Genomic DNA, 26,649 nt, shown 5'->3' with positions numbered 1-26,649 from the left:
GCAGCCAATGCCGGGACAGGGTTTGCGGTGGCAGAACCTCAAATTGCCATGTTCTGTGGGAAGCTAAATATGCATGTGAATATCCAGACTGGAAAATGGGAACCTGACACTTCTGGGACCAAGAGCTGCTTTGGAAGAAAGGAAGAGATTCTGCAATACTGCCAGGAGGTGAGTATTTTTGTGTGATCCTCAATCTTTGCTGCTGCTAAGGAATTGGATTCCAATTTAGCCCGTCAGTAACAAATCAACCCTGCAGGAGACTAACTTGCGTTTGACTAGGTCAGTTCCCTGAACTGTCTTGCTGTGTTAGTGCCCAGGAAGAGCAGGGAGGATGCTGCAGCAGGATTAGGAGCTACCTCTGAGGATTTAAATCGGCTTACACTGCCACAGAAGGTCCTTGGTCTTTAAGTCAGAGAGGTATTGCCCTTGATAAGTGTCTTTAATTGCTCCTCTCAGGTGACAGGCATGTAAAATACCACAAGGAATGTTGATGGATTGGGTTTGTTGTTGTTTTGGTTTGGTTTTTTAATGGGAAGGTGATAGAGCACACCATGTCTGGACTGAAAAATGGTTAAAACTGGCTTACAAGGCTGATATAACCAGGGCTCCATTTGGTTCACGTAGAAGAAGCCTAAATATAAGTTGGTGTCTGGACTTGAGAACTTGAGCAGGGCATAGGGATCATATTAATACATCATAAATGGAGTAGGCATAAGGAAACCTGAGGAGGTAGGTGCATAGTAGCTTGACAAGGCTCCAGGGAAACCTTATTGCAGCCTTCAGTACCTGAAGGGGGCTACAAGGAAGCTGGGAGGGACTGTTTACAAGGGCCTGCAGTGACAGGTAACGGGTTTAAATTGTAAGTGGGGAGGTTTAGATTGGATATCAGGAAGAAGTTCTTCCCGGAGAGGGTGGGGAGGCACTGGGACAGGTTGCCCAGAGAAGCTGTGGATGCCCCATCCCTGGAAGTGTCCAAGGCCAGGCTGGATGAGGCTTGGAGCGACCTGGGCTATGGAAGGTGTCCCTGCCCATGGCAGGGGGGTTGGAATTAGATGGTCTTTAAGGTCCCTTCCAACCCAAACCCTTCTATGATTCTGTCAGTTACTAAACCCTATCTGGGTGATCGCCCTCTTCCAGAGGGTATTGAGCTGCACCAGACAGAATAGAACTGATAAATACTTCGCCTCCCCTGCCATGCAAAGCCAGACACCTCAGCTCAGTGCCAGCAAAGGCTCTTGCTCGTGACCTGGCTTCCTCCTGCCACAAAGAAATGATGACACATTCCATTTCCCAAGCCCTTGTGTGGCAGACAGCTGGGGGCTTTTCTTTATGTCTTCAGCTGTTGTAAGCTTGATCCAGAAGAGAATGTGTGTCCACATGCAAATTTGAAGATGTTTTTGTGTAGAGAATCAACTCTGCTACTTCTGTGAAGGAGCCACATTGCGAATTCTTTGTACTTTCTGGAGAGAAACCTGTCTCTGTGTCTTGTTAAACAGATGTATCCAGACCTTCAGATTACCAACGTTGTGGAAGCCAATCAACCTGTCAGCATCGACAGTTGGTGCAAGAGAGGGAAGAAACAGTGCAAGGACCACACTCACATTGTCGTGCCCTACAAGTGCCTGGGTGAGTGCGTGTTTGTGTTCTTGTGGGAGGAGCAAAGAATTGCCTCCTGGATTCTCTTGGAGAGGACTGAGGTCATAAGGCTTCTCTCATATCACGTTGCCATTTCCATCTCCAACTTCCCCTTAAACGTTTTTATTTCCACAAGATGGAACTCGGCCTTTCCCGAAGAGATCAACGGCTTGATAACAGCTGTGGTGGAATAATGGTGCCTGGCGTGAAAAAGAGATCCCCATTCTCTCTGCCACTGCCATAAAAACCTGAAGGCTATTGTATTTGAGTATCACAAAGACATTGGGATTTAATACTCTGATCCTATTTTTGTGGAGCTTTAATATTTTGTTGCCTTGGAGACTTAAATGCTCAGTGTGTTCAGGCTTCCTGCTTTGGTCTTGGCAAGAGATCTCTATTCTCTCTCGATGACTATATTTAAACTTTGCTGTTTCAAAGAGGCCCTGCTTCTTGCAGCTGTATCCCATGTCCTTTGAACTGGGAAGGACTGAGATAAACTGTGGTGGATTTCATGGTGCTTTCCAGACTGTACCCACCCCCTTTGAATCAAGCAATGTGTTTAGCTGGTTTACCTTGTGGTTTTTGACCTGTGGGTTGTGCCTGAACACTGCGTGTGTTCTTAGTTGCAAGCTTAGTCTCAGCTGGCTGCATCTCTTTTCGGTTATCCACTGGAAAGGCTTGTTTGGTAAGAAGTCTTGTGCAGTCTCGGGGAGTCAGACTGCTGGGAGGCTTCAGTGGGAACCAGTTTCTGTCATTTGTGTCCTTATCTCAGGTTAGCACACTGCGATTTGGCATGGCAGATCTGCAGAACCGTCTGGGTACTTTGGCCTACATGTGTAATAACTTCCACCAGGCGATCATAAAGCAGTTTCGGTGTGGCTCCATCCTGGGAAGAGAGTGCATCTCTGTACGGATGTGGAAGGTCAGGTTTAGGAGCAACTGAACCCAGCTGGTTACACCGAGAACTCCGAATGGAAACAAGGATGAACGCACGATCTCTGGGTTTATAAGGAGTCATCTCTTTTAGAAATAATCCTCCCCCGAGCTTAGCAATAATCCTCCCCCAAGCTCATTCTCCAGCTGAAAAATAAGCTGATTTTAGTGACACTGCCCTAAAATTTGATAAGCATTAAACTATCTGTTAAAGTTTTTTAATTAGTGACTCTTGCAGTGTTCCTGGCTTGTAGAGCCCAGCCTGCAAGGCAGCTTTGGTTTTCAGATCCGAGTTGCTAGTCAGTAGCCCCTGCGTGTACCAAATACCCTCTGATTGTCTTCAAACTGCTGGTTGTAAACGGAGGGTGCGTTTCTCGGCGTGCGTGTAACTTCCTGATCGCAGTCGAAGGAGGTTTTCTCTTGGCCCCATGCCTGCTGGTGCCTTCCTTGCTGCATTAAGGCACAGACTACCTTGGGGTAGGATCTTGCTCTCACCCCCAGTTCAGCCTGCTTCTGCCTTCCCCTACGAAGAAAAGCTCTTTCGTATTTCAAAGGTGAAGAGGGGGGAGAGGAGAACGCATTAGCACTCTCACTGAACTGTAAAGTAAAGGTAACAATAGGCTGATGGGAGCGGGGCTGAGCCTGCTGAGGTGTGAAGAGACAAACTGCTGACAGCTCTTGGCTAAGCTGCTGGGTGGCATGGAAACATCTCCTATGCCTGCTCACATCTGCAGAGGGAGAGGATTTTTCTCTTTTGACAGCGGGGAAAGTGTCCATTAACGTGTAAGGGTTTTCCAGTTCCTCGGTGAATTGGGAGAAGGTTGCCTATGTCTTGTGGTTTTCAAAATAGCTGTGTAATGGCTGCTGCTAGTTAATGATTATTGTGTCCCATCAGCTCGAGTCTTATGCCTTCAGTCCCCAGAGCCACAGTCTCTTGATTTTCAAGTTTGGCCAGTTTTAACTTTCTTATCAGAAACATTTAAACCTTTCCTGAGAGGGAAGGAGGGAAGATGATTAACTCAAAATTCCATCTGGCCTGTTTTGACTAAAGGAAACGGGGAAAATATCACTTCTCTCTTGTGTCTACTTAAAATTTAACTCACTGAAACGTGGTGATGAATGCTAGTTGATATAATTATCATTGCCATCAGCTAATCTATCCCTCAACTCTACTTAACTTGTGTACACTCTGCAGAAGTGTCCATGAGCCTTTGGTATCAAGGGGCTACAAAAACATTGGTCATGCAAGATTTTGAAAATGTAGTGTTGAAGATTGGTTGGACAAATAATTCTGCTCCCTGGAGACCCTGTAAGAAAAGGCCTTTGCCTTAAACTTTTTGCCAGTTTTAACAAATGATTCCTAAAGCTGCTGGTCATGGGGGCAAGGTAGTTTGCTTTGAAACTCCTGGGCTGAAGATCTTTTCCTGGTCCTCTCAGAGTACCTAGCTATTGCCTTATTTTAAAATTACTGGATGTGACATTTAAATTGTCAAGAAAGAAAGAAAAATCTCAACTTGGAGAAAATTTCCCACTTTGGATTCCAGTGACAGCTTTTGTTAGGGCTTCTGGGCTGGGGACAGAAAGTGATGTTCACGTAGTTCTGATACGTGTGTTGGGACCAAACTGAGTTGAGCTGGAAATTTAGGCTAAATAGCTTTTAAGCCCAGCTACTACAGAGTCTGTGGAGCAGACTGAATCTTTCTTTCTCCCGCCTTCCTCAAAAGCAAAAGTATATTTTTCAGATGTGCCAAAGCTTCATCCTGCTGGTGGTGAGGTTGTGGTTGTCTACATGTTGGAATGCAGCGTATTCGCTGACTCTGGTTGTTGGCTGTTTCTTGGGCTGTAGAGTTTTTATTTTTCCAGCCCTCTGTGTTTTGGTTAGGACTGTCCATGTCAGGGAATGTGCTGTGGTTGATCCTGAATTAAACCATGTGGAAAGAAGACAAAACCAAACAAGACTTGCTCAGATACCCAGAGACCTGAAAACATGGGTAACACTCGTGACATGTAAAAATTTCCAGGCTGTTACAGCACCAGACAGCATGCGCTAGCTTGGGTATGATGCAGCTCTTTTAGAAATTTGGGTTGAAAACTTGCATAAGCAGATGCAATCTTTGCAAAGATTTGTGTGGAATCTCTTCAAGTCAGTCCCACCTGTTCCATAAGCAACTATTTATTACCTCCAAGGCTCTGTTTTTCTGTAATTTTGCAGGTACCTGTCCTGTTAAGAATACGCCCAGCCTTTGAGGCACTTGCAACCAAGTGTACCTTGGGAGTTGTGGGTTTTCTGTTGGAAGTTGGATGCGGGTGATGGGATGAGTGAACTCTAGATGTTTCTTCTTTTCCAGTGGGTGAGTTTGTAAGCGATGTCTTGCTGGTTCCGGAGAAGTGCCGATTCTTCCACAAGGAGCGGATGGATGTGTGTGAAAGCCATCAGCACTGGCACACCGTAGCAAAAGAGGTGACGGAGCTGCTGCGGTGGGGTTGTTTATTCTGGATCTGTCCACGTGGGTGCTTGTAGTATTGGAGCATAACGGTTTCTCTCTGGGGTCTGTTATTCCCATGTTAGAGTCTGTGGACTGAGGCAGAGAGCAAGGAAAATGCTAGTGCACTTAAAAAAACCTCTGCGTAGCTAGCGGACTTCACTCATGAAAAGCTGTCCTAAGGAGCTTGCCCAAAACCGTGCTCCAGGATGGAGCCAGGAGTTGAAATCGGGTCTCTAGGATATTGCTTTAACCAATGGCTCATCCTTCTTCCCAGGGATCTACAGTGGTCAGAGGATGTTTCCTATTTTGCTTGCACATTTTGCATTAAAGTACCTGCTGCTGCTGGGGATTTGGTTGGGAGGCCTTTCCCGGGGACAATCTGAGTTTTGCTGTGACTGATTAGTGGAGGTTTTACATAAGAGATGGATTATCTTCTCAGAATAAATCTAGCCCATGGATTTTTTGTATGTGGGTTTTTTTTTTTTATCTGACTAGCGAAATGCTGCAAGTTCTCTGCACACCTGTTTCAGCTGGGGGTAATAAAACCGAGATCATAACTGAGTGTCCATGTTTTCCGTTTTGTAGGAACAGCAGCACAGTGATTAGTGATGGTGTTAGTAAAGATGAGGTTAAACATCCTATTTCTTTAACATCCTGTCAAGAAAGCTGTGCTAGAGGGCCTTTTCATTGAGGATAAACTTGCAAATGCCTAGGAAATAATAAAATTCACTTGCTTTCACTGTAGTTGGAGAACTTCTTGAGAAATATTTGTCTCATTTTACATCCACGCTGTAACAAAGCAAAGCACAGAAGGGTTCTGATGTACATAATAAAGCCTTTCTTATTTCATTCTTTCCTGGGGCACTGCAAAGCCGCGTATTTCCTTAGCTTAAGAGAAGTGCGTAGACACAATGTCTGATCACAGTTTGCATTTAGCTTTTTCTTGAATTATCTGGTTGATTTTTCATCTACAGCGTGTTAAAATAATCTTGACACACAGTCCGTTGGAGCGATTATTCACTTACTCCAGCGTAAAGTTTGATAAAGTTTAATGAAATGGCCAGCCCAGAAGAGCAAACAGGAGTTCTGTTGCGTTCAAGTGCTCTCTGCCTTCAGTTGGCACCACACATGTAGTTATTTCTCTGGAACTTAGCCGGGCTGACACGTTGGTGGTTGTTAGGGGGCGTTCGGTACGTTGACACCAGAACGCACCACGCGGCTCCGAATCTGAGACTTGTCTGAACATCTTGCTTAAGCTACAAGTTTCAAATCCGTTTTGCTTTGATGTAAATGTTTTTTGCCTTGTGTCGTGTGTTGTTGTTGGCCTTTTTGGTGTACAGTGTAGACTGTTGGTAGCATCCTCAGGCTCTACGGTAGGCAAACATCAGCTTTATCGAAAGCCAAGAGCACAGTGCTGTGCTGACACAAATGGACTTCTCTTTCAGGCCTGTCTGACGGAAGGGATGATCCTGCACAGCTACGGCATGCTGCTGCCCTGCGGAATAGACAAGTTCCATGGAACAGAATATGTATGTTGTCCTCAGACAAAGGTTGTGGATGAGGCTCTGTCCAAAGAGGAAGAGGATGAAGATGAGGATGAAGACTATGACCTTTATAAGAGGTAGGGTTCTTATTGTCATAGATGTCCACAGCTCTGTGTGTGAAATTGCTGTCTGTGAGTATTTCACGCAGCAGCTCCCTTACAGTGAGGATGGAGAGGAGAATTCCTGTACTTCTGAATTTCCTGAAGGAGTGTCCTGAACCTGAAAAAGGAAGGACAAGCAGTTGTGCAGTGCTTCTGTTCCTGGACAACTACACAGCTACCCTCCCTTCTTCCTTAGCCAGTCAAAAAGACTGTCACCTCCCCCACGTAGGGCAGGCTTTTGCTTACTGTAAAGCAGCCGATGAGGAAATGCAGGGCAAGCCCACCAAGCCAGAGGCATGGCAAAGCTCTGCCTGCACCAGCCGGTGCCTGTAGTGAGGGAAGTCCCGTTGCTGCCCTTGAGGGGCTGATCAATAGTTGGTACGTTTATTTTTTCCCATCTCGTGTCTCAGAACAGATGGAGAGAGTCGTCATTCTGGTGTCTCAAAGGTTGGCTGCAAAGTGATTAGCCTTAACTTCACCCCCTAACTTACCTGTATCCCTTCAGCGAGTTCCCTACAGAGGCAGGTGTCGAAGACTTCACAGGAACAGCTGTGGAGGAAGAGGAAGATGAGGATGATGAAGGGGAAGAGGAGGAAGATGTGGTGGAAGACCGTGATTACTATTATGATAGCTACAAAGTTGATGATTACAATGAAGAGACCCCCACAGAACCTAGCAACGACAAGGCTGTTTCCGAAAAAGAAGTCAGCAGCGATATGAAATGTAAGACACGTTCCAGCCTACCGGCCTCTTGCTTCCTCGGGAGTGTTCTTGTTGGCTGTCGGTTGGTGATGGGGTTTTGATCAAGTCAATAAATGCCACTTGGAAGTTTTATTTGCCAGATAAGTTAGCAAACAGAGGAAAGCTGATGGTGCTTCTGTTTCAAGTGTTGAAATTAACTCTCTAGAGCATGGGCCATCTGTTTCCGGGTAAACAGCACTTCTGCTGGCAGAAAGCCCGGTGTTTGGCACTTTGAACGAGCACCTCCGTGAAGGTGGAGTGTTGAGTCACAGAACCAGATCAGCATAGACTCATTTGGAAAAACCTCAGAGGCGTTTGGCTTACACTAAGAATTTAAATCTGTAGGTTTGGGTGATTACCTTGGGGTTTTCTGCCAGTTTAGTAGGCCTAAGTGGGGGCGCCACACTCTACCGAGGTGGCACAAAGGTCCCATCTGTCCCTTTAAGGGTGAGGAAGATAGTGCTGCTGTAATAACCTTTGCATAAATCCTTCTCTTTAGTCAAAGAAAGTCAGCCAACACACTTGGCCCACTGTTACGGTATGAGTAATATATACTTATTGCAGGAGTAATATATACTATACTTGCCTGTGTTAAGTGGTAGGTGCCATTGCAGAGGGCATCCGCCGCTTGCGTGGTGCCTCAGTGTTATATCACATCCTGTACTTCGCATGTCGAAGCGTCTGCAGAGGAGGGAGGAGGGGAGAGGGAATGAAATTCAATTAGCTACAGATCACTGAATCATTGCCAGCAGTTCTTGCAGCTTTTTGGTAAAATGCCAGCATGCTGCAGATAATTTTACTTGCTGAAACAAGGCTCAGCTCGTATATGTGCAGGACTGTTAGAGATCTGCGGGCGTTGAAACAGAATTGGAACAGTATGATTGGGGTGTCTGTTTTGGTGGTGCGCAGTCTTTTTTCCCCCCAAGTACCGTAAACAGTTGCTAACTTACGCAGACCTCTGTTCTCTTGCCTCAAAATAACCCAGCCGCTTATGTTGCCCGCTTATCGTGAAGCAGTCCACGTCCCGTGGCTCGCTGGGGTTTCGATATTTAGCATATAGATGTTTCTAAAACGTGAAAACCTAGCGGCGGTGATTGCCATGGCGATCACATTTCTTTTGCTTAGCCTGCCTTTTCGCTTGCTCTTACGCCTCACCTTTGAGATGTGAAGTGTCTACCCAGGTGGAGTGCAGCAGAACAGGACATCTTTGAATGCTATAAGCAGCCCTAATGGGTTTTCTTTCCGTCGTGTTGGGTTTTGTGCAGTGGAGGCTCTACCGCTGGGACACCCGAGGCGTAACGCTGTGACACCAGCAAACTAGATCCTTGCTGTTTCAGCCTCTAGCTAAGGAGAAATCACTCTTGCAGATGAGAGTTCCGTGTCGGGATACCTTCTCAGGTAGCCTGTTCGCTCCAAAGCACCACATGCAGGCTGAAAAGCGCTGGCAGGCTTGGTGGTGGGTGCTTGGTGATGTTAAAAATCCCCCCCCAAAACCAACAACAGCCCTTGAGTCACTGAAGTAGTGATGCTGAGGCCAGCGCTAGTGCTCCAGAAGGAGGTGTGAACTAGAGCCACCGCTGCTTTCTCTGTTGGTCGTTCGACAAGGCCTGTGCTCCTCACTAGCTGATGTTCTAACCCATCTCCACACAGCTGTCTGCTCCCAGGAGGCGATGACAGGGCCCTGCCGGGCTGTGATGCCTCGTTGGTACTTCGACCCTAACAAGAGAAAATGCATTCGCTTTATATATGGAGGCTGCGGAGGCAACAGGAACAATTTTGAGTCAGAGGAGTATTGTATGGCTGTGTGTAAAAAGATGAGTAAGTCCTGCCTCCCACTGGCCCTTTTTGCAGCTAGCCACTGTCTGTCTGGTGTGTGGTGTCTCCTCCTTGCCTTGGGTCAAGAGAGGATGTGTCTGTAGCTCATCCTCTTGGTTCTGGTGTCTGCAGCAGTTCTGTCTGTCCTTCCGCAGCAGTCTCCTCTTGTCTCTGCTTCTTGAGGTCTTCAGGGTGAACTTTCCTGGGGAAAGCAGCTCACACCGTGCTCACCGTTGGCTTGCAGCTCTCGCAAAGGGCTCAGTTGTCCTCTTCCGGATCTGTGGCAGGGATCAGGGGCTGTCTCTTAACGTCTGGTGAAAGCACACAGCTTGCTTGTTGGCGTAACTGGCTTTTTCCCCAAGTGTATGGAAGGGAGCGCTCACTTTCCTCAGTCATGTTACCGTGCGTATGTTTGACGAGCCCGTCCTGAAAAGCAGGCTGCTGTTGGCCGTTCTCCTGGTAGTAGGTGTTTTCTTGCTATTGTATTTTGGGGAAATAGCACAGAAGTAGTATAGAGTTGAGATTCCCACTTTCAGCTTGGTTTGAAATATGAATCATGACTCAATCCTCACGGTTTTGAGAGCTTGAGGTTTTTGGCACCAATTTCAACTGGCTTTTATGTCAGATGATAAAACTACCAAAAACATTTTAACCTCCTTATTAATCTTATTGTTGAACTCCAGCACTTCCACTTCAGCTACCATTAAAGCCTTTTGAAAGGCTTTTTGTGTTATCTGGGGCTTGGCAGTCTGACTACACGGCCATAATCCTGTTTACAAAATGGGCTTCATGCAAACGCCTTAGATGGGGCTGATATAACTGAAGTGGTGAAATAAAAGATGCGGATGTCAGGAGCTTTTTGTGCAGAAGTTTGTCCTGCTTCAGAGGGATTTGGGGCTGGAAAGAGTTCTCAGTGTCCGAGCCTGGTTCAGAAATGCCACAAGCAGGCCCAGAATACAGTACCGATCTGGCGTTGTCCCTGGAACGCAACAACGAAGCCTGTGTTGTGTGTTGCCATTATTCCATGCAGTCATTCTTTCCCCTTCTTCCGTCCTCCTTCCCTGGTTAGAGTAAAGGTTCGTGGATGCAGGTGCATGCTAAACTCTGACCCCGTTGGTCATGCTGAACTGCCAGGTAAATTTTGTGCTGAAGCATGCTGTCTGTCTGTGATGGAGGGTTTTTTTTCCCACCCAAATAAGTGAGGTGGTTGAAAGGTTGCCTTAACTTTCCCTCTCTGCCCTCTGTCTGCTGAAGGGCACCGGCGGAGTGCATCACGTTTGCCGCGGATCTTTTCAGAAAGGGCTCTGGGATGTGCAGCCTCTAAAACTGCAGCATGGGAACGGGGTTCCGCGTTTCCCTAAGTGCAGCGTATGGAGTACGGAGGCCCTGTTGTGGATTTTGCAGATGCTTGAAATTGTCAGTTCTGGAATCGTAATTCTCCCCTTGCTGGAATCGAATGTCTTAAAGACACAAGCCGTCCGGTCTATTGGGCGAGCCAGTCGGTCACACTGAGCCCCCTTCTGTTGTTGTCTTGTCTAATACCATTGCCTGTGAGTCCTGCATGGTGCCTCTGGAAGGGAAGGTAGGTTTGAAGTGTAAAATATTGGGCAGCGTTGTGTGCAGATTTATTGTTGAGCTCCCTAATCATATTAACGATGTCTGGAGCCAACTTGTCAGCGAACAGCTAATGCACAAAACGTCATTTAAACTATCCCAAGCCAATGTGAAAGGGATGAGAAAACGAGTTCTTTGTTCTGCCATCCAAGTCCGTTCTGTTGCTGGCGCTGAATAATGCTCGCTCACAACTCGGGCGAAGACCGAGCAGGTGCTGGGTGCCGCAGTGCATTGCTGTGTTGTCGGGATGATGTAACTAACTGATGTGCAGTAAATTGTTGGCTTAAATATACCAAAACGGACTCGTGTTAGGTGGCAGTTCAGTGAACTCGGCCTGCCAGATTGTTAATTATGCAGGCGTGGAGATTCCTCTCCCTACCTGCCCTTTGCAATGCAGTGTGCCGAAGCTCCGCTGATCCTTACCCTCCCTTTGCAGTGCCAACCGATGATGTGGATGTCTACTTTGAAACCCCAGCTGATGACAATGAACATGCCCGCTTCCAGAAGGCGAAGGAGCAGCTGGAGGTCAGGCACCACAACCGCATGGACCGGGTGAGCGTCTGCTGTTGGTCTTCTGTGCTGCATGGCTGCTGCCCGTGCCTTTTGGGACAAATGGATGGCGAGCTGACTCCCTTTCCAGTCTCCAAGCTGCCTTTGGGTCTCTCGCGACGTGACCGTGCTGTGGCAGTTAGTTTTCATTTCTTGAGAGTGCTGGGAGAGGAGAATCACTGGGGTCACTTGGCTTGCTGCTCGGAGGCCTGAAGTGCTAGGTTTAGCCCCTGCATCAGCCCTTTTGTGCCTTCAAAACCTACGGGGCTGTACAAGGATCCACCTGTGAAGGCAAATTAGCCCCCAACGATCAGATATAACTTTGTGTCTTGTTGATGTGTTCTGTCCTTTTCTTGTCCAGGTGAAAAAGGAATGGGAGGAAGCGGAACACCAGGCCGTTAATCTGCCCAAGGCGGAAAGACAGACTCTCATTCAGGTAAGAGTTCGAGGACCTAAGGCAGACAGCTACTGGTGCTTGGCCTTGGTCTTCGCAGTAAACTAAATGAGAGATGCTGATATTCAAAGCCAGAAGATGACTGAGGTGGAAGCACAGCTTTCCTGTTCTGTCAACACCTGCCTTTTAGAGGAGATTGGATTCAATCGCGTGCTTTGTTCTTAAAGCTGGAGATGATCCCATACTGTGCTGGGTCCTTTCCGAAGCCCTGTAGTAGGAAGCGGTCTCACCCCTCGAGCGTAGCAACAGCAGAGCCAAATTGTAACTCCAGACCTTTGGCCTGTTTTGCACTAACCAGTGGCCTCGCAGCCCAGTTGGGGTTGGCTCTGACTCTCTGGACACACGTTTCCTGTTTGGGCAGCCTTAGTGGAAACCACTGAGGCAGCAAATAAAGCTGGGTTGCTGCCCAGATGCCAGTCTTGTGCCTTAGGAGGCGCGTTTGGTTAGAGGATGCAGTTAATCAGGGATAGTCCTGGTATGAGATTGTTAGGGGCAGGCTCTTCTGGCAGTGACAACTGTATGACATTCCCTCAGACTAAGTGACTGACTAGCTTTTAAGCCTGGATTTTTCCTGCAACTCAGTTTTCTCTCTCTGTTTTTTAATGTAAGCCACTGTTTGGAAAGATATTGAACTCCAGAAGAATTTGTCTTCATCATCCCTGTTGAAACATAACCACACTTAATGGACTTTTTTGGTTCATTTGGAGATGTGGGTTATGACCTTTCAAATAGAATATATAAAGATGTGATCTGGAGGTGTGCTGATGAAAAATCCCCTATGCAATACTGCTGCAAAATCAAATTTGCTCTGGGCTGGAGAAATCTATCCTGTTTCCATATTGCAGGGTCAAAGGGAAGACATAATACTGTGTCATTTGTTCAGCACAGTCTGGATCTTTATTGGCAAAGCCCTCTACAGAGCTTTGAAAGGGGTTGGGAAGGCACATTGTCACTATTGAGTTTGCAGAGATGAAGTCTGCATCAACATTTCGCAGTGCCCTGCTCTCCTACGGTGTAAATCCCAGGACATGGAGTGTGCCAGGCTCCATTTGTTCTAAGGAGTTTTGTGAGTGACAGTAGGTGACCCTGATGCACACAGCATGTTTCATGCAGTCTCCTTTTTCTGTTCCAGCACTTCCAAGCAATGGTTAAATCTCTGGAGAAAGAGGCAGCCAGTGAGAAGCAGCAGCTTGTGGAAACTCACCTGGCTCGTGTGGAAGCCATGCTGAACGATCGCCGTCGCATTGCTCTGGAGAATTACCTGGCTGCGCTGCAGGCTGACCCGCCGCGGGTGAGGCTCCTCACGATGAGTTTTCACAGCGGGGTAGCTCCAGGTGGGGGGAAGGTGGGAACGGCATGGAGGGAGGACTGCCTGCAACCTGCCAGGGCCAGAGCTGGTGATAAGTTCCCAGTAAAGCTTTCTCCATCATGGCAGTTTGTGCTCAATGCCTGACAGTGGATATCCTAATTGACTCATTTTACTTTCTGCCTTGTTACAAAAGCCTCGCTTTGTGTAGTGTTCATAAGGCACAGTGTTCCCAGTCACACAGGCTCAATTTAAAAAGAAAATACCTAAGAGGTTAATGCAGACAATGGATCTGTCCGGTAACAAAGCAGGCTCGCGTCTGAAGTGCAGTATTTCTGCTGTGAACTTTATTTGAATCCAATGGGTTTGAACTCTTCCCCTCTTCAAATCCCGCAGCCCCACCGCATCCTGCAAGCTTTGAAGCGCTACGTTCGTGCGGAGAACAAGGACCGTCTGCACACCATCCGCCATTACCAGCACGTCCTGGCGGTTGACCCAGAAAAGGCTGCACAGATGAAGTCTCAGGTATGAGAATCAGAGAACCACAGACTGGTTTGGGTTGAAAGGGACCTTCAGGATCATCCAGTCCCACCTCCTGCCTTGGGCAGAGACACCTTCCACTAGACCAGGTTGCTCCAAGCCTCATCCAGCCTGGCCTTGGACACTCCCAGGGATGGGGCATCCACAGCTTCTCTGGGCAACCTGTCCCAGTGCCTCCCCACCCTCTCCAGGAAGAACTTCTTCCTCATATCTAATCTAAACCTCCCCACTTTCAATTTAAACCCGTTACCCCTTGTCCTGGCACTACAGACCCTTGTAAAAAGTCCCCCCCCCAGTTTCCTTATAGCCCCTTCAGGCACTGGAAGGCTGCAATAAGGTCTCCCCGGAGCCTCCTCTTCTCCAGGAACTGTGGTTTATATGTGCATTACTGGTGGTCACAATGACAAGTTTAGAACTAGTTCGGTATCATTTTTGTGGGTTCTTTTTCCTTTTGTCAAACACCCTTGAAACTCATTTGCTGGGGGCTTGGTCATCCTTGAACAGAGTTCCTTGCTTCTTCCAAGACCTTGTCTGTGTGTTCCTTTCATGAGGCTTGTTCTTCATGATGCCTGTGTTTTAGGTTTGTGGGAATTCTCTTGTGCCTCTGTAGAGTTACTGTGGAATGCATAACCTTTGCCAAGCACTTGGTTGTCGTCGTCAGCTTTATTAGAAAGTCTGTGTTGATGAGTTTGTGTGCTGTTGTGATATTTCCTCCCAAATAGCCAGAAAGTCATTTTCCTTCTGCCAGGTAATGTATGTGAATAGGCTGCTTCAAGTGGATGTCAAACCTGACTGTTGTAGGAGTAGCTGCAGATATTTCACAGACCTTTAGAATTACACCCTGATACTTATTTTTACAACCCACATTTAAAATGGTGAAAGATGTATGAAAGGCCTCAGATGGGAATTAAGAGCGGCCTGTTGACACCGTGAGGTCTGCCTTCAGCTCCTGGCTGTGGGGTTGGCTGCTGCCGATTCGGTGATTCTCGCTAGGCTGCGCCTAGGCAGAGAGCGCGGTGGCAGTTGTGGTGTTTGCAAGCTGATGCTTGGCCTGTGAGGCGGAATATTTGGTAGCGTTGTTGGAGAGGGCTGAGCATGTCAAGCGCAGGCTGCCGTGCCCCTTCGCGCTGATGCTGCCGAAGCCCACGAGGGAGTGCGTGAACTGTGTTCTTGAGCTAAAACCTAAGCAGTCCTTAATTCATTCTGAGGGCTGCAGTGTCAACAAATCGACGTGCGAGGGACGTGGGTGGTACAGTTCAATTTCCATTCGCTTTGCTTTTCAGATGCACTTTAAGCTCCTCAATCGATTCGCTTGATTGACAAGCTGCCACATGTAAAATTAAATTGCTTTCATCCTTGCTCTTAAAGGTCAGGTACACAGCAGACTGTAAAACAGGCCCATTCAACTCCTTAGCTTTTTCCAGCATCTGGCCATCCATATAAGTGTTTTTCTTGGTCCCTGTGATCTCTGATTATGCAGCACCCTCTTCAGGTCAGGCTTGACTTCATCAGTGGATTTGATATGCCGGGGAACTGCGATTAGAGGTTGTGTAGGGCTTGAATTTATTTCACAAGCGTAGGGAGAACGCTGTTGCCAGTGGGTGTGCGTAGTGGGTGTGAGACAAATGTAATGCCACCGTTGATCTGAAAGGCACCTTTGTTCTGAAGCCAGAATTGATAAATAAGACTGTCTGTTCCCTTTGCCTGTGCCTTTTCTAGTAGTCAGGAATGATAATCCGTTCAATAAAGCACTTGCTTGTAGCTGCTGCAGGAAATGAATTATGGCTGTACCTGGCATGTGGAAAACACCAGCTTCGGTGTTTCCAGTGGTTACAGCAAGAGTCAGCTGTTTCCTCTCTCTCGCTCCCAGCCTTTCCCAAAATACCAAGAGCGCCATGTACAAATGGCCAGTTCCAGTGAATCTTGATGTCTTAGAGACCATCAGAGAACAGGACTGGTTGGACCCGTGGCCTACTCTGTTGGCTGTCACGGCAGATTCACCAGCAGCAGATATTTTATAAAACCTGCGATGTACTGGTGCCCACCAAGTGCCTGACGGTCTTTGCCTGCTCCAACACAGCCTTGTACGTTTGCAGGTGATGACGCATCTCCATGTGATTGAGGAGCGGATGAATCAAAGCTTGTCTCTGCTCTACAAGGTGCCGTATGTGGCTGAAGAGATCCAGGATGAGATTGGTGAGTGTCTCCGTGTGCCAGCTCCCGTGCCACTGTGTTACTACGAGCTTTTCTATCAAACGCAGTGGGCTTCGGAAAGGCTGCTAGCTCCTCGGAGGGGATGCCCTCCACACTAAGTGCTTGGGCTTTGGCTTCAGTGCTGAAGGGCAGATAGTCTCTGGGTTTTGCAGCCAGCCAGAACAGCTTGTTCCTAGGAACTTTCACTGTCTGTTTAACAAAAATCAGCAACATTCAGAATAGCAAAGCTGTCTCTCGAAGAGATGGAAAAAATCCATGAAAATAAGCAGGTGCTTTCCTGCTTTATAAGAGTTTATCCCATCTTGCCGAAGCCTCTTGCCGCATCACACCTCTTGGCTCTTATTGGAGTGTATTTCTAGTCGATGCCTTTGCTTTAGAATTCCCGATGAGACTTGGGCACATGCAAGAGGAGATAACCTGGCAGCCTTCCCCTGCAGCCTTGCCTTGGCTAGGTTCAAACCATCTGCCCCTTTCTGTTCCTGCCAGGCTTCATGCAGGTGGTGCACTACTTCCTCTCATTCCTTTCAGATGAGCTGCTTCAGGAGCAACGCGCCGACATGGATCAGTTCACATCCTCCATTTCCGAGTCCCAGGTGGATGTCAGAGTGAGCTCTGAGGAGAGCGAAGAAATTCCCTTGGAGGGCAAACCTTTCCGTCCGTTCCAGGTGAAAACCTTCCCAGCCTTGCCTGAAAGTGAAGGTACGTGGAACTGAAAACTGGGTTCACCAGCTTTACAGGGCGTAGGTGCTTTTCCTCGGTGGAACAGAAATCACCGTTGGGTGATTCCAAAGTAGAGCAGCCACCCAGCAGCACTCCTCAGCCTCTGACCATTGGAAACAGGCAGTGCTGCCAGGAATTTGCACTGAGCTGCTGGCTTGATTTTCCCATTCTTCTCTCTGCAAAACTGTTGTCTCTCTTTTCCTTTTGCAGCGAGTGTTAAATTTTTACGGTGTGGCTTGACGCCGGAATTAATTTTCCGTCTCTAACCAAAACCCTCTTGTGTCACGTTAAGTCTTTGTGCCGTGACCTGCTGAAGGGCTGCAGGAGTTCTCTTTATTTTAAAAAAAATATTTTTTTTTGGTCTCATCGGGTGTTGACAGCTGGTGTGTGCGTGTGTTTTTATTCTGCAAATGCTTGAACAGAGTCCTGAGCTTAAAGAAAGCTGTAGACTAAAAGCTTTTCCCAGGGTCTGAGTCAGAAATCATGCGCAAGCCTTTTTTCCTTTCTCTCTTAATCTCCTTTCTCTGCTATTTTTGTTTTTGTTTTCCCTCCTGCTAGATCCTCAGCCGGATTTGTACCATCCAATGAAAAAAGGTTGGTTCTAAGCTGCTCCCTCACAGTGCTTTCGATCACTCTCCTACCTTCTCAGTGTGTTTGATAGCTTCATTTTAGTTTCATACTCACCTTTCTTTTCATTTCCCTGCTCTCATTTAGATCAGTAACTTCCGATTTTGCCTGTTTAGGCCTAGTGTTCAAGAAACGTGTTAGTCTGAGCATCCAGTCAAATGTGTGTGTTCTTCCCTGATGGTCTCACAAGGTGTCTCGGGGCACACGGAGTGGCTTTGCTCTCAAGCAGCCTGGGCCTAGCAGTCTGCCTGCAGGCATGCAGCACTTTGCATCTCTCCACGTGTACTCCTGTTCGATGCTCCTCGGAAATAAGCCTTGCAGTGCTGATAGGCTAGAGGCTCTTCTGCCTGCTCTGGAATCTGTCCTTGCCACCTTCCACTAAACTAGGAATGAGAGTGACGCAGCAGACGTAGGCTGTTTTCCGATGAAATGTTATATTAAATGTTATATAAATGTAATATTACAGGGGGCAGCCGGTCTGGGACAGGTAGGGTAGGAGATTGTGTTTGTGTTTATGGCCTCCCTGGTATTCCCTTTGACACACAGCATCTCTCCATACTGTGCGCTTACCCATTTCTCCTTTAGCTCATCGTTAATTCTGTAGTGACTCCAGGCCTGGCTGTAAAGGGTCTGCCTGGGCTTTAAGAGCAGCACAGAAACACGGGCTTTAAATGAAATCCTTTGTTAGACAGTCTCAGGTAAAGATGCACCCCGGCTGACCTGCTATTGCAGTTCTAGTTCCCAGAGTAGAAATGGAAGGCTAATTCTTAACATGCTCTTGCGGAGCGTGTGCTGTGCATGGGGAGTAAACCCGTGGTTTTAAACTGCCTTTGGTTCCAAATGTGTTGTGCAGAATCTCAAAGGAGAGCAAAGGATTTTGCTAATAACTTTAATAGGAGCACAGATGATTTCGTAATGTGGCGAGGGCCAGATAGCTGGAAACTATTCTCGTTATCAGTGTTTCTCTAAAAATGTAAGTCACCTTCATCCCTCTTGTGGAACAGAGTACAGCTAGTTCAGTGCACTGACTGTGCTGGAAAGAATTGGGATGGTCTTTAGGCTGAGATTTTGGTGACTGCTATGTTGACTTCAAGATACGTACAGGCCAGCCTTCTCCCCGTTTGGGTAAATGGCTGAATTTCTGATAACCTAGGGGCAAAGATCATACCCTGCACTCGCCCTTTTCTCCCTTCCCTTTCCACTGAATTTCACGAGGGCTGCTAGGGAGTTACAGGGTTTTTTGGGTGCATGTGGGCTTTTTTCCCCGGGAAGTATATAATCTAAATGGTGCCTTTGAGCCACATAGAACTGGGTCTGTTATTTGGTGCTGCGCTCGGTGACAAATAGCAAAGCGCAGTGCAGCAGCTGAACTCCCAGCCCTGAAGACTGCTGTGTTGGCTTCTGAGAATTGAATAAAGCAGCCCTAGGCCAAAAGCTGACACGGGAGATCTCTCAAAAAAACTACTTGTGGCTAGTCACTCCAGCAAATCCCAATCATTGACTTTCACAATAACATAACCTGCTTCGACAGCCGTGAGAAGCCCGACTGGCAGTCTTGGCCGTGCTTGGAATCTGATTACTGTCTCCAAAGAACCGTGCGGGGAAAGGGGATGCATTAAAACCCGAGAGGCTTCTTTTGGGAGGAGCTGGAGTGAAACATTAGTTCCCTTGGCATTTTCAGGCTTGTCACTGGAAAAACTTGCCTTGGAGCCAAGTGGCCTTTCCTTGCACCTCATCAAAGAACGTGCTGCCAACTTCGTCAGCACTCGACGTAACGTCTCAGGCGACCTGCAAGCTCAGCAGCTTGTGGAGAGGTGTATGCAATCCCCAGCGAAGCCTTAAGCACTGTATTAATATTTCCCTTACCTCGCGCTCCTCGGTGGAGGGGCCCTGCCGTAGGCCTGAGGCTTTGCTCTCCTGCTTCTGCCCTGGGCAGGATGTTGCGCAGGGTGTTACGCTGTCCCTGCTCATCACGGAGCACTGCTAGAGTTGTGGTGGGACGGAGCGTCTTGCATCAGACGCTTCTGTTATTGATCTGATCTATTTATAAATGCTTCAGATCAAAACAGTTTATGCAGAGCAGCTGCCTTCTGTTAATTGATATTCTTCTCTTGGGCCTAGGCTAGGCTCAGCCTAGAAATGGGTGAGTGGTGTCCTACTACAAAGGCTAGCGTAGGACTTCGCTCCTCCCTTGCCCTGGGATTTATTGTTTCTGGGCTGGTGCTGGATAGGGGACAGCAGCTCATTACAGAGCTGGGTGACCTTGAAATCCTGGTTCCCGGGGTGCTCGCGGAGGCCCTTGGTTTCTGAAGGATGGCACGGTTGAAAGCGTTCCCTGCGCACTGGCAGAGAGGAGACGTGCTCTTCCGTCACGGGGGTCACGGTGAGGAGGTGGTGACCTTTGCGGAAAGCATCTGCGTGCTCGCAGTTTGTGTTTACGCGTTGCCTTGGACCCTAACAGCAGCGCTTAACGAGGTTGTATTTCTGGATTTACACTTCAACCTGTTTTTTGGTGAGTCTTGTCTGCACCTCTCATTGCCACCTCATTTCTCCCCATTAACAGACCCCCCCAGTCACTTGTCACTGTAGCATAGCTTCTGAGCTCCCCTTCTGACACAACAGCATGACGGCAGGTTAACATTCAGCGCTCCGTGCGGGTAAAACACGCTAGCCGTGGCAGCTCTGCTCAGGGTAGGGAACCCTTCCGAAGTGTCACCGAGGGCTGACTAACGCTCCCTGCCTTGCTCTTTTCGGTGCAGGTTCTGGCATGACCGAGTTGGATGGGCTGATTGGCGCTGAAGAAAAAGTGATTAACAGCAAGAACAAAGTGGATGAAAATGTGGTGAGCCCTCTGCCTTTATTTTGTAAAGCCAAGCCCGCCACGGGCACTAATTAATAGCAGCGACTGATTTCCTTGTCTCCTTCCTGCTTGCAGAATGTCACTGTATTCATGATCCATATGGTGTGGGGGAGTCAGTTTTTCTGACTATTGTGGGCTCTTAATACTGATTAGCATCAGAAGGGTGGGAGGGTGAGGGAAGGAAGGAGGGAGATCCAGATCTTTGGCAGTCGGAGCTGGAGAAGTGTCGGATGTAGTAGCTGCTTGCCCAAGCAGAGACCCTTTGATACGCCTTGGTTTTAGGTAGGTAGCTCGCTGTCTGAAGGCACCGAGTGCTGCTGTGTTCCATCTGCCTTCCCACCTATTTTTCACGGCAAGAAAGGGCTCGCCAAGTGCCTGGTTTGTAAATTGGGGCTGCAGTTTGAGGTGGTCTGGGTGTCCAAATGGTTGCACTGACTCAGCTGGCTTTAAAATTCGGAGGACATCCCACGCTGCCGAGAGCAGGGGAAGGATGGTGGGTGGTTCTGAGCCTTTGCTGGTGTTCATTAAAGGTCTCTTGTCCATCTTCGTATTCCTTCTCCTAACGGCTCCTTTCATAAAACCCTTTTGTGACCGTTTGCAGGTAATTGATGAAACCCTGGATGTGAAGGAAATGATTTTCAACGCAGAGCGTGTCGGTGGGCTGGTGGACGAGCCGGTACGTACGTGGCTAGCGAGGCTAGGCCGGCGGTCAGCCAATTCCCAAAGCTGGGTTTCGGTTCCTGCGCGTTACCGAATTCTAGGCATGTGGGGACTGCTCTGGGGTCCCGTGGAGCGTAAGGCATTGCTGCCTAAAGATGGAAATGGTCAACACGTGCAGGTGCTGACCTGACACTGTGGGAGTGTTTGGTGGGGTGGGGAAGCGGAGTGGGTCGGTGCATGTCCAGAATGCCCAAGCAGGGAAATGATGGTGTTGGTTGTCCTTTTGGTGAAGTACTGAGAGGTGAAATATTTACGCTGGCGAGTGTGATCAGTCCTGTCTGGATACCACAGAAGACCTTAGCCGTGGCTGCCTTCTACCTGCGCGTTTAGCAGTGCGTCTGCCTTCTCGCTTTTCCTCTACCCGCTCCGTTGTTTTCTTCCCTTCAGGATAATGACAACTCCCTTCGGGATGACTTCAGTTTCAGCAGCAGCGCCCTTATCGGGCTGTTGGTGATTGCCGTCGCCATAGCTACCGTTATAGTCATCAGCTTGGTGATGCTGAGGAAGAGGCAGTATGGGACCATCAGCCATGGAATTGTGGAGGTGAGAAACAACTCCTGCTCCTCCCTAACGCAGGATGAAAATAGCGTTGAATCACCCCCTGTGTGTAGGGGAGCGACGGTGGCAGGAGCTGGCAAGCCCTCGATGGCTCTGCTCTTAGATAGGTGGGACTTCTCTCTGCAGATGCTGAGGTCTTCGGCGCTTCGTTATTACTGTGCAGGTGTCGGCGTGGCGTGGGGACCTGTCACTTCACAGTTGTATTGCTTATCCTAAGGAGTTAATTAAGCTTCCCTGTTTGGTTGTCCTGAGGAGTTAATTAGGCTTCCCCGTTCAGCTTGGGATAGGATGTAGCAGTAAATGAGCTTTTCAGGCTCATCTTTCGGAGGGGAGTAAGTCAGCTGAGGTGTAGCCATTTGTCCTCTCCACTAATGTAACAACGATAAAGGCAGCGCAGCCGGCTGAGCGCTGAGAGGTGGATCCTCCTCCTTCCTTCCGCTCCTGACCTGCGTGTTTCCGACGGCGACTTGATGGAGGCTGGAGAAAGCTGCTTCTCCCCTTTGCCCAGCCGGCACCTCTTTAAGGAGGGAAGCGGGTCCCAGATTCGTGATGTCAGATAACTTCTTAGAGACGTGCGGAGAACATCCCCAACAAGGGTCTCTGTTAAGCACGTTACTTTTTTGGGGCTTACCTTTTTTTCCCCGCGTACTGCTTGCCCCGTGGTATTTCCAGCGGTGGTCTGCCGGCTGGCGGTGGGATGAAATCAGGCCTGCAAGTACCTCCTCTGACCAGGACCTGTCTGCTGCTTCTGCAGGTTGACCCGATGCTTACCCCAGAAGAGCGGCATCTGAGCAAGATGCAAAACCATGGCTACGAGAACCCCACTTACAAATACCTGGAGCAGATGCAGATATAAAAGAGATGAAGAACGACAGCCCTGACTGGGAAGGGGAGCAGGGCAGAGGGCCAAAGGGGTCCAGCGTTTTGGATCGACTACTGACCAACAGTTGCTTCGAGAGGACTTCATCTTACATTCAGAACTCCTGGATCATTAAGACTATAATTACTACTGTAGAGTTGCAATTTCCATTCTTTTAAATGGGTGAAGAAATGATAATATAACAATATGATATATAAATCTCCTTAAATGGGAAAATGGATCTATTGCAGATATTTGACTGAGATGTAGTTTTCTTTTGTTTTGTTTTGGTTTTTTTTTTTTAAATAATCTGAAAAACACCAGTTCCGTTGTACTGTTGTCTGATACAAGCTCTATATATATAAAATGGGAAATGTTGATTTTTATTTCTGATAGACCACCTGTATATTGAGGGTCATTTGTAGCAGCCTGCCTTGTAAAAAGGAGACAGTTGTGGCTCTTCAGTCATTTTGGCTTTTATATATAAAGCAGTATTCTTTATTTTCCTTTATTTTTTTTTAAAGTGAAGTTCGCTGGGAGTTGCAAAGAGATTAATTTAGGAATAGGAACTGTGACAGCAGCATAAGCAAGGAAGCAGTTGGGAATGGTAACTAACAAAAATTCTTATAATGAGGAAAAAAAAAAGAAAAAGAAACAAAAAAAATGAAGAAAAACACCCAGAACACCCACCCCATCCTCATACGCCAATGTGTGTGCCCTGCTGCCTGGCGGTTTGGGCTCTAGGAATCCAGGCTCCCTGGAGGCAAGGAGTTAAAAGGCTTCTAGCATCTCTGTCGATAGTTATTCCCGCGGAATGTTAGAACATGGTTTGTGCATACTGGGGTTTGCACATTCCCCTTCCAGATTCAGTTCTAGACTTGGAAGTTCCTGGTGTTGAATTGAAATCCTCTGTCTGAACCGGTTTCCTTCAGTACTCACCTGGCATTAACAGCCCCCTCCCGCTACTACTCCCTAATTCCCCCAGCTCTCCTGCCTCACCAGCGCGGTAAGTAGTCCGGAGACGCAGGGTTCGGAGCCCCCGCGTCCCTTCTGGTGACGCTGGGCCGTGGGTCGCCCGGCTGTGACCGCTGACTGCGGCCGGCAGCGCCGGGGGAGCTGGTGCACCTGGGCTTCGCTTGAACTGGGGAGGGAAGAGAGGGACGCCTTGGGAAAGGGATCCTGCCTGCTTTAAGGGAGATTGGATGCATAGGCCCCCGAGAAGAAGAGAAGGGGTGTTGTTCCGCTCACCATCATGTCTTTGTAATGCTTGTATAGTTGGTGTTAATGCTCACAGCTTTTTTAAATCTGGAGGTTCTGGTAACCTGTGGTGTATTTTTTTTTTCTATTTTTTTTTTCCCCGTGACTTTTATTTTTCCTCCCTCCTTCCGTGTCTCTTCCCACTATGCACAGATTTACCTGCAAACTCCTTCGTGTGGTCTGTGGGGAATGTACAAAGTTTAAACACATCAATAAACACTTTAACTTCCAGGTGGTTCCTTCTCTTTATTCACGGGCTGGCTTAAATCCCTCTCTCCTCCCGCTGTGTCCTTCCCAAACCCACGGGGACCTCTCCCTGCCTTTTCGGCCACTTGGAACGTGCTGGCTTTTGGGAACGCGTAGCTGTGCTGAGTCTTTTGTGGTACTTGCAGATCCTGCTGACCTTTCCTGCTGGCCGATACTAAACCAAGGCTGAGACTCCGGAATAACGCAAGCTCCTCACGCTGCAGCTGGAGCAGTCGGAGCCGTGGCTGCTGTGCGACCGTAGGAGACATCCCGAATGGATCTGCGGGGGTAAAAACTAAGGCTGAGACTCCGGAATAGCGCAAGCTCCTCACGCTGCAGCTGTTGGACGCTGGAGCAGTCAGAGCCGTGGCTGCTGTGTGGCCGTAGGAGACATCCTGAATGGATCTGCAGGGGTAAAAAGGCCGGAACCGCTCCTCAGGTGGAGGCAGCCGCTGGCACAGCTTCTGGGAGCGAGCGGAGCCAAAGCACTGGGTGGTGGCAAGCTGTTCCTGCCACTCGGCTGTCCACCTGCGCCCGCGGCGGGAAGGGATCCGGGTGGCGGGGAAGTGGATTTGGGGAGCGTGGTGGCTTGTGCTTAGAGCCTGCCCTGCCTGTGGGTCTTAAGAAACGGGGTTGGAGGGAAAGGGGGAGCTGCTGGAGATGTTCAAATTCATGGATAAGAGGGCATAGAAGGAGACAGGCCTCGAGCAGTCCTTGAGTGCTTCCCATGCAGATGGCCGGATCCGAAAGGCTTGGAAGCCATGGAGCACCTGGGGCAGTACTTGGCTAACGATGTTGGTGTTTACTTACCGCTTGTAACCTTCCTGTTTCATGAAGGGAAATAACTTGCCTGTGGTTTAACTTCCAGGACACCCAAAGCCAACAGCCTGTAAAGCTCACGATCTCTCATTCCTCCTCCGTTTTCCTTCCTTGACCTCGGACACCAATTCCTCCCCTCATGACGGAGGAGCGGTGGCCGTTGGCTCGCTGTTTCAGGAGACTGAGAGAGAGTTCACCTTCCGTGGTGGTGATGTGAGCAGCTCCCGACAGGGCAGAGTGGAGAGGGGCAGAGGAGGGAGGAGGAAACACTGAATAGGGAACACCCGTGTGTCCTGCTTCTCCTTAAACCCTGGCTCCTTGCTTCCACCGGAATGTCCACGTTCCGGCTAAATTATTCAGGCTCTGCGGGAAAGAACAGATGCTGTCCTAGAAAACGCCGTCTGTTGGCTTGTCACAACGACTCGGGGCAGGAGTCTTCATGTTCAAACTCCACATTTCAGATAGCTGATGCCGGAGCGGATTCTCAGTGCAAAGCTGTTTCTTGGACGGTGCCCTCGGGTAGGGTGACCCGAAAGAGGGACAAATGACAGAGGCTGCAGATTGGATCCCAGCATTGAATTGGGGTATTAGATTTTACCTTCGAGAAATTGTATTGGGCCTGCACCATAAATACCTCGGGAATCAAAGCCGGTTCAGTCACGTGCTTCGGCACAGGCGGCCGAGCACTCGGGATCGATTCTTTATGGTGGATTTTGACTGCAGCTTCTGGAAGGTGACACTTGCACCTATCTTCAGGCAAATCCCTGTTAAGACGCATCCCAAATATTCCTGGCATCGGCCCTCCAGGGGCTGATAGCCCAGCGGGGTTGTTTCCTGAGGGAAGTTTCATCGCGGTACGACGCTTAGACGGTCCGAACTCTGGAATGCTTGGCTTGCAAAGTGTGGTGGAGAGCTGTGATTAAAAAAAACCCCCATAGTCCTGATTCTAAGAGGAGCAGCAGCGTTCTCTGTTAGGAAATGAGGATGTTTGCGAGAGGGACCTTGGGAAGCAGGGAATGCTGAGCAGAGGAGGAAGTGCTGGGGCAGATGTTGCCTTTCTCGCTGTAAAGCTGCATGTTAATGTTGCTTCTCCGAGGGTGCCGTGGGGTAACACGCTGAAACCCTCCCACGCGCAGCGCTGGGCCGATGTTGTTTTACCAGCCTCCCTTGTCTTTCCTGTGGAAAGGTGCACATGGAGCAGGTTTGATGTTGAGCCCCGGGTTGATGGAAGGCGCTGGTGAGGAGTGCGTGGCGACGTGCTGCTCCGTCAACAAATAACGTTACTCCTTAGATCCGGGGCGTTCCAGTCCTGAGGACCCTGTTTCTGGGAGGAAGCTGCACACCTTGAGGCTGGGTGTCCTGCATCCTTTTGTCCTTAATAAAAGAGATGGGGAAAGCGAGGGCAGGGAGAGCTCAGTGCTGACGTTGGGTAGTTTGGCCAAGCCTCTGCAACACGTGGGCTGCTGGAAGTGAGGATTGGTCTCCACACCGGACAGCGGACGGAGCTGGTGTAACGATCTTGCCTGCGCTGGCCAAGCGTCCACCTGCCCCCGTATGGTGCCAGCTCTGCTGCGGTTTCTTAGCCCCTGCAAAAAGCCGTTGGGGCTCCCAGGTCTCGGTGGGACTGTGTGCAGGTCACCTGGCCGTGACCCTTGGCAATGCCACGGGATGAAAGCTTCAGGGAGCAATAAGGCTTCAAAGCTGTTTCTCCAGCGCAGGAGTGGGAGCATCCCTAACCCGTGCCGTTCCTTACCAGGCAGTGCCGGATGCGTCTCCCCTGACTCAGCCTTCAGCTGGGAGAAGGCTCCGCGGGGTGCAGCGCGCAGCAGCGATGAGGCGTTAATGCCGTATACACGCCTCTGTGGGAACGAGCACGTTGAACGCCAGAGTGTTGCTGTCTTTTCCCATGGGGAGCCCATGCTTTGCTGCGGGAGCACTTCACCTCTGGCTCCCAGCAACCCTTTGATGCAGACTGTTTTATTTCAAGCAGCTCTCCTTTCCCCAGAGCCATTCAGGAACAGGCTGCGGGCTGAACCAGTTGGTGGGTGCAT

The 26,649-nt window shown here is 48.9% G+C and overlaps 1 protein-coding gene across 5 annotated transcripts; it reads left to right on the top strand.

Moving 5' to 3' along the window:
* Window positions 1-23,764, top strand: APLP2 (amyloid beta (A4) precursor-like protein 2). 5 transcript variants are annotated; one of them, XM_010148089.1, is made up of 17 exons: window positions 1-168; window positions 1,497-1,626; window positions 4,917-5,029; window positions 6,500-6,675; window positions 7,205-7,422; window positions 9,091-9,258; window positions 11,306-11,421; window positions 11,780-11,854; window positions 13,005-13,163; window positions 13,575-13,703; window positions 15,815-15,914; window positions 16,461-16,631; window positions 17,211-17,246; window positions 20,039-20,121; window positions 20,741-20,815; window positions 21,247-21,402; window positions 22,172-23,764. In XM_010148089.1, the coding sequence occupies exons 1-17, from the start codon at window positions 49-51 to the stop codon at window positions 22,271-22,273; spliced, it is 2,127 nt and encodes a 708-aa protein (XP_010146391.1). In that variant the 5' UTR covers window positions 1-48; the 3' UTR covers window positions 22,274-23,764. The 5 variants fall into 5 exon arrangements, with proteins under 5 accessions (XP_010146391.1, XP_010146392.1, XP_010146393.1 ...); XM_010148090.1 differs by having other exon boundaries at window positions 11,267-11,421; window positions 22,172-22,929; XM_010148091.1 differs by lacking the exon at window positions 17,211-17,246 and having other exon boundaries at window positions 11,267-11,421.
* Window positions 23,765-26,649: the final 2,885 nt, after the last annotated feature.

This window comes from Eurypyga helias, unplaced genomic scaffold (assembly GCF_000690775.1).
Source record: "Eurypyga helias isolate BGI_N326 unplaced genomic scaffold, ASM69077v1 scaffold10233, whole genome shotgun sequence".
Lineage (NCBI taxonomy): Eukaryota > Metazoa > Chordata > Aves > Eurypygiformes > Eurypygidae > Eurypyga > Eurypyga helias.
The sequence above is the reverse complement of the archived record's forward strand: the minus strand, read 5'-3'. Positions and strand labels throughout refer to the sequence as shown.

Excerpts from the sequence above, each read along its gene's own strand:
- APLP2 (XM_010148090.1), top strand. The coding sequence starts at position 49 with ATGTTCTGTGGGAAGCTAAATATGCATGTGAATATCCAGACTGGAAAA. Across the intron at positions 20,122-20,740 it reads ACAAAGTGGATGAAAATGTG|GTAATTGATGAAACCCTGGA; the intron begins GTGAGCCCTCTG and ends GACCGTTTGCAG. Across the intron at positions 20,816-21,246 it reads GTGGGCTGGTGGACGAGCCG|GATAATGACAACTCCCTTCG; the intron begins GTACGTACGTGG and ends TCTTCCCTTCAG.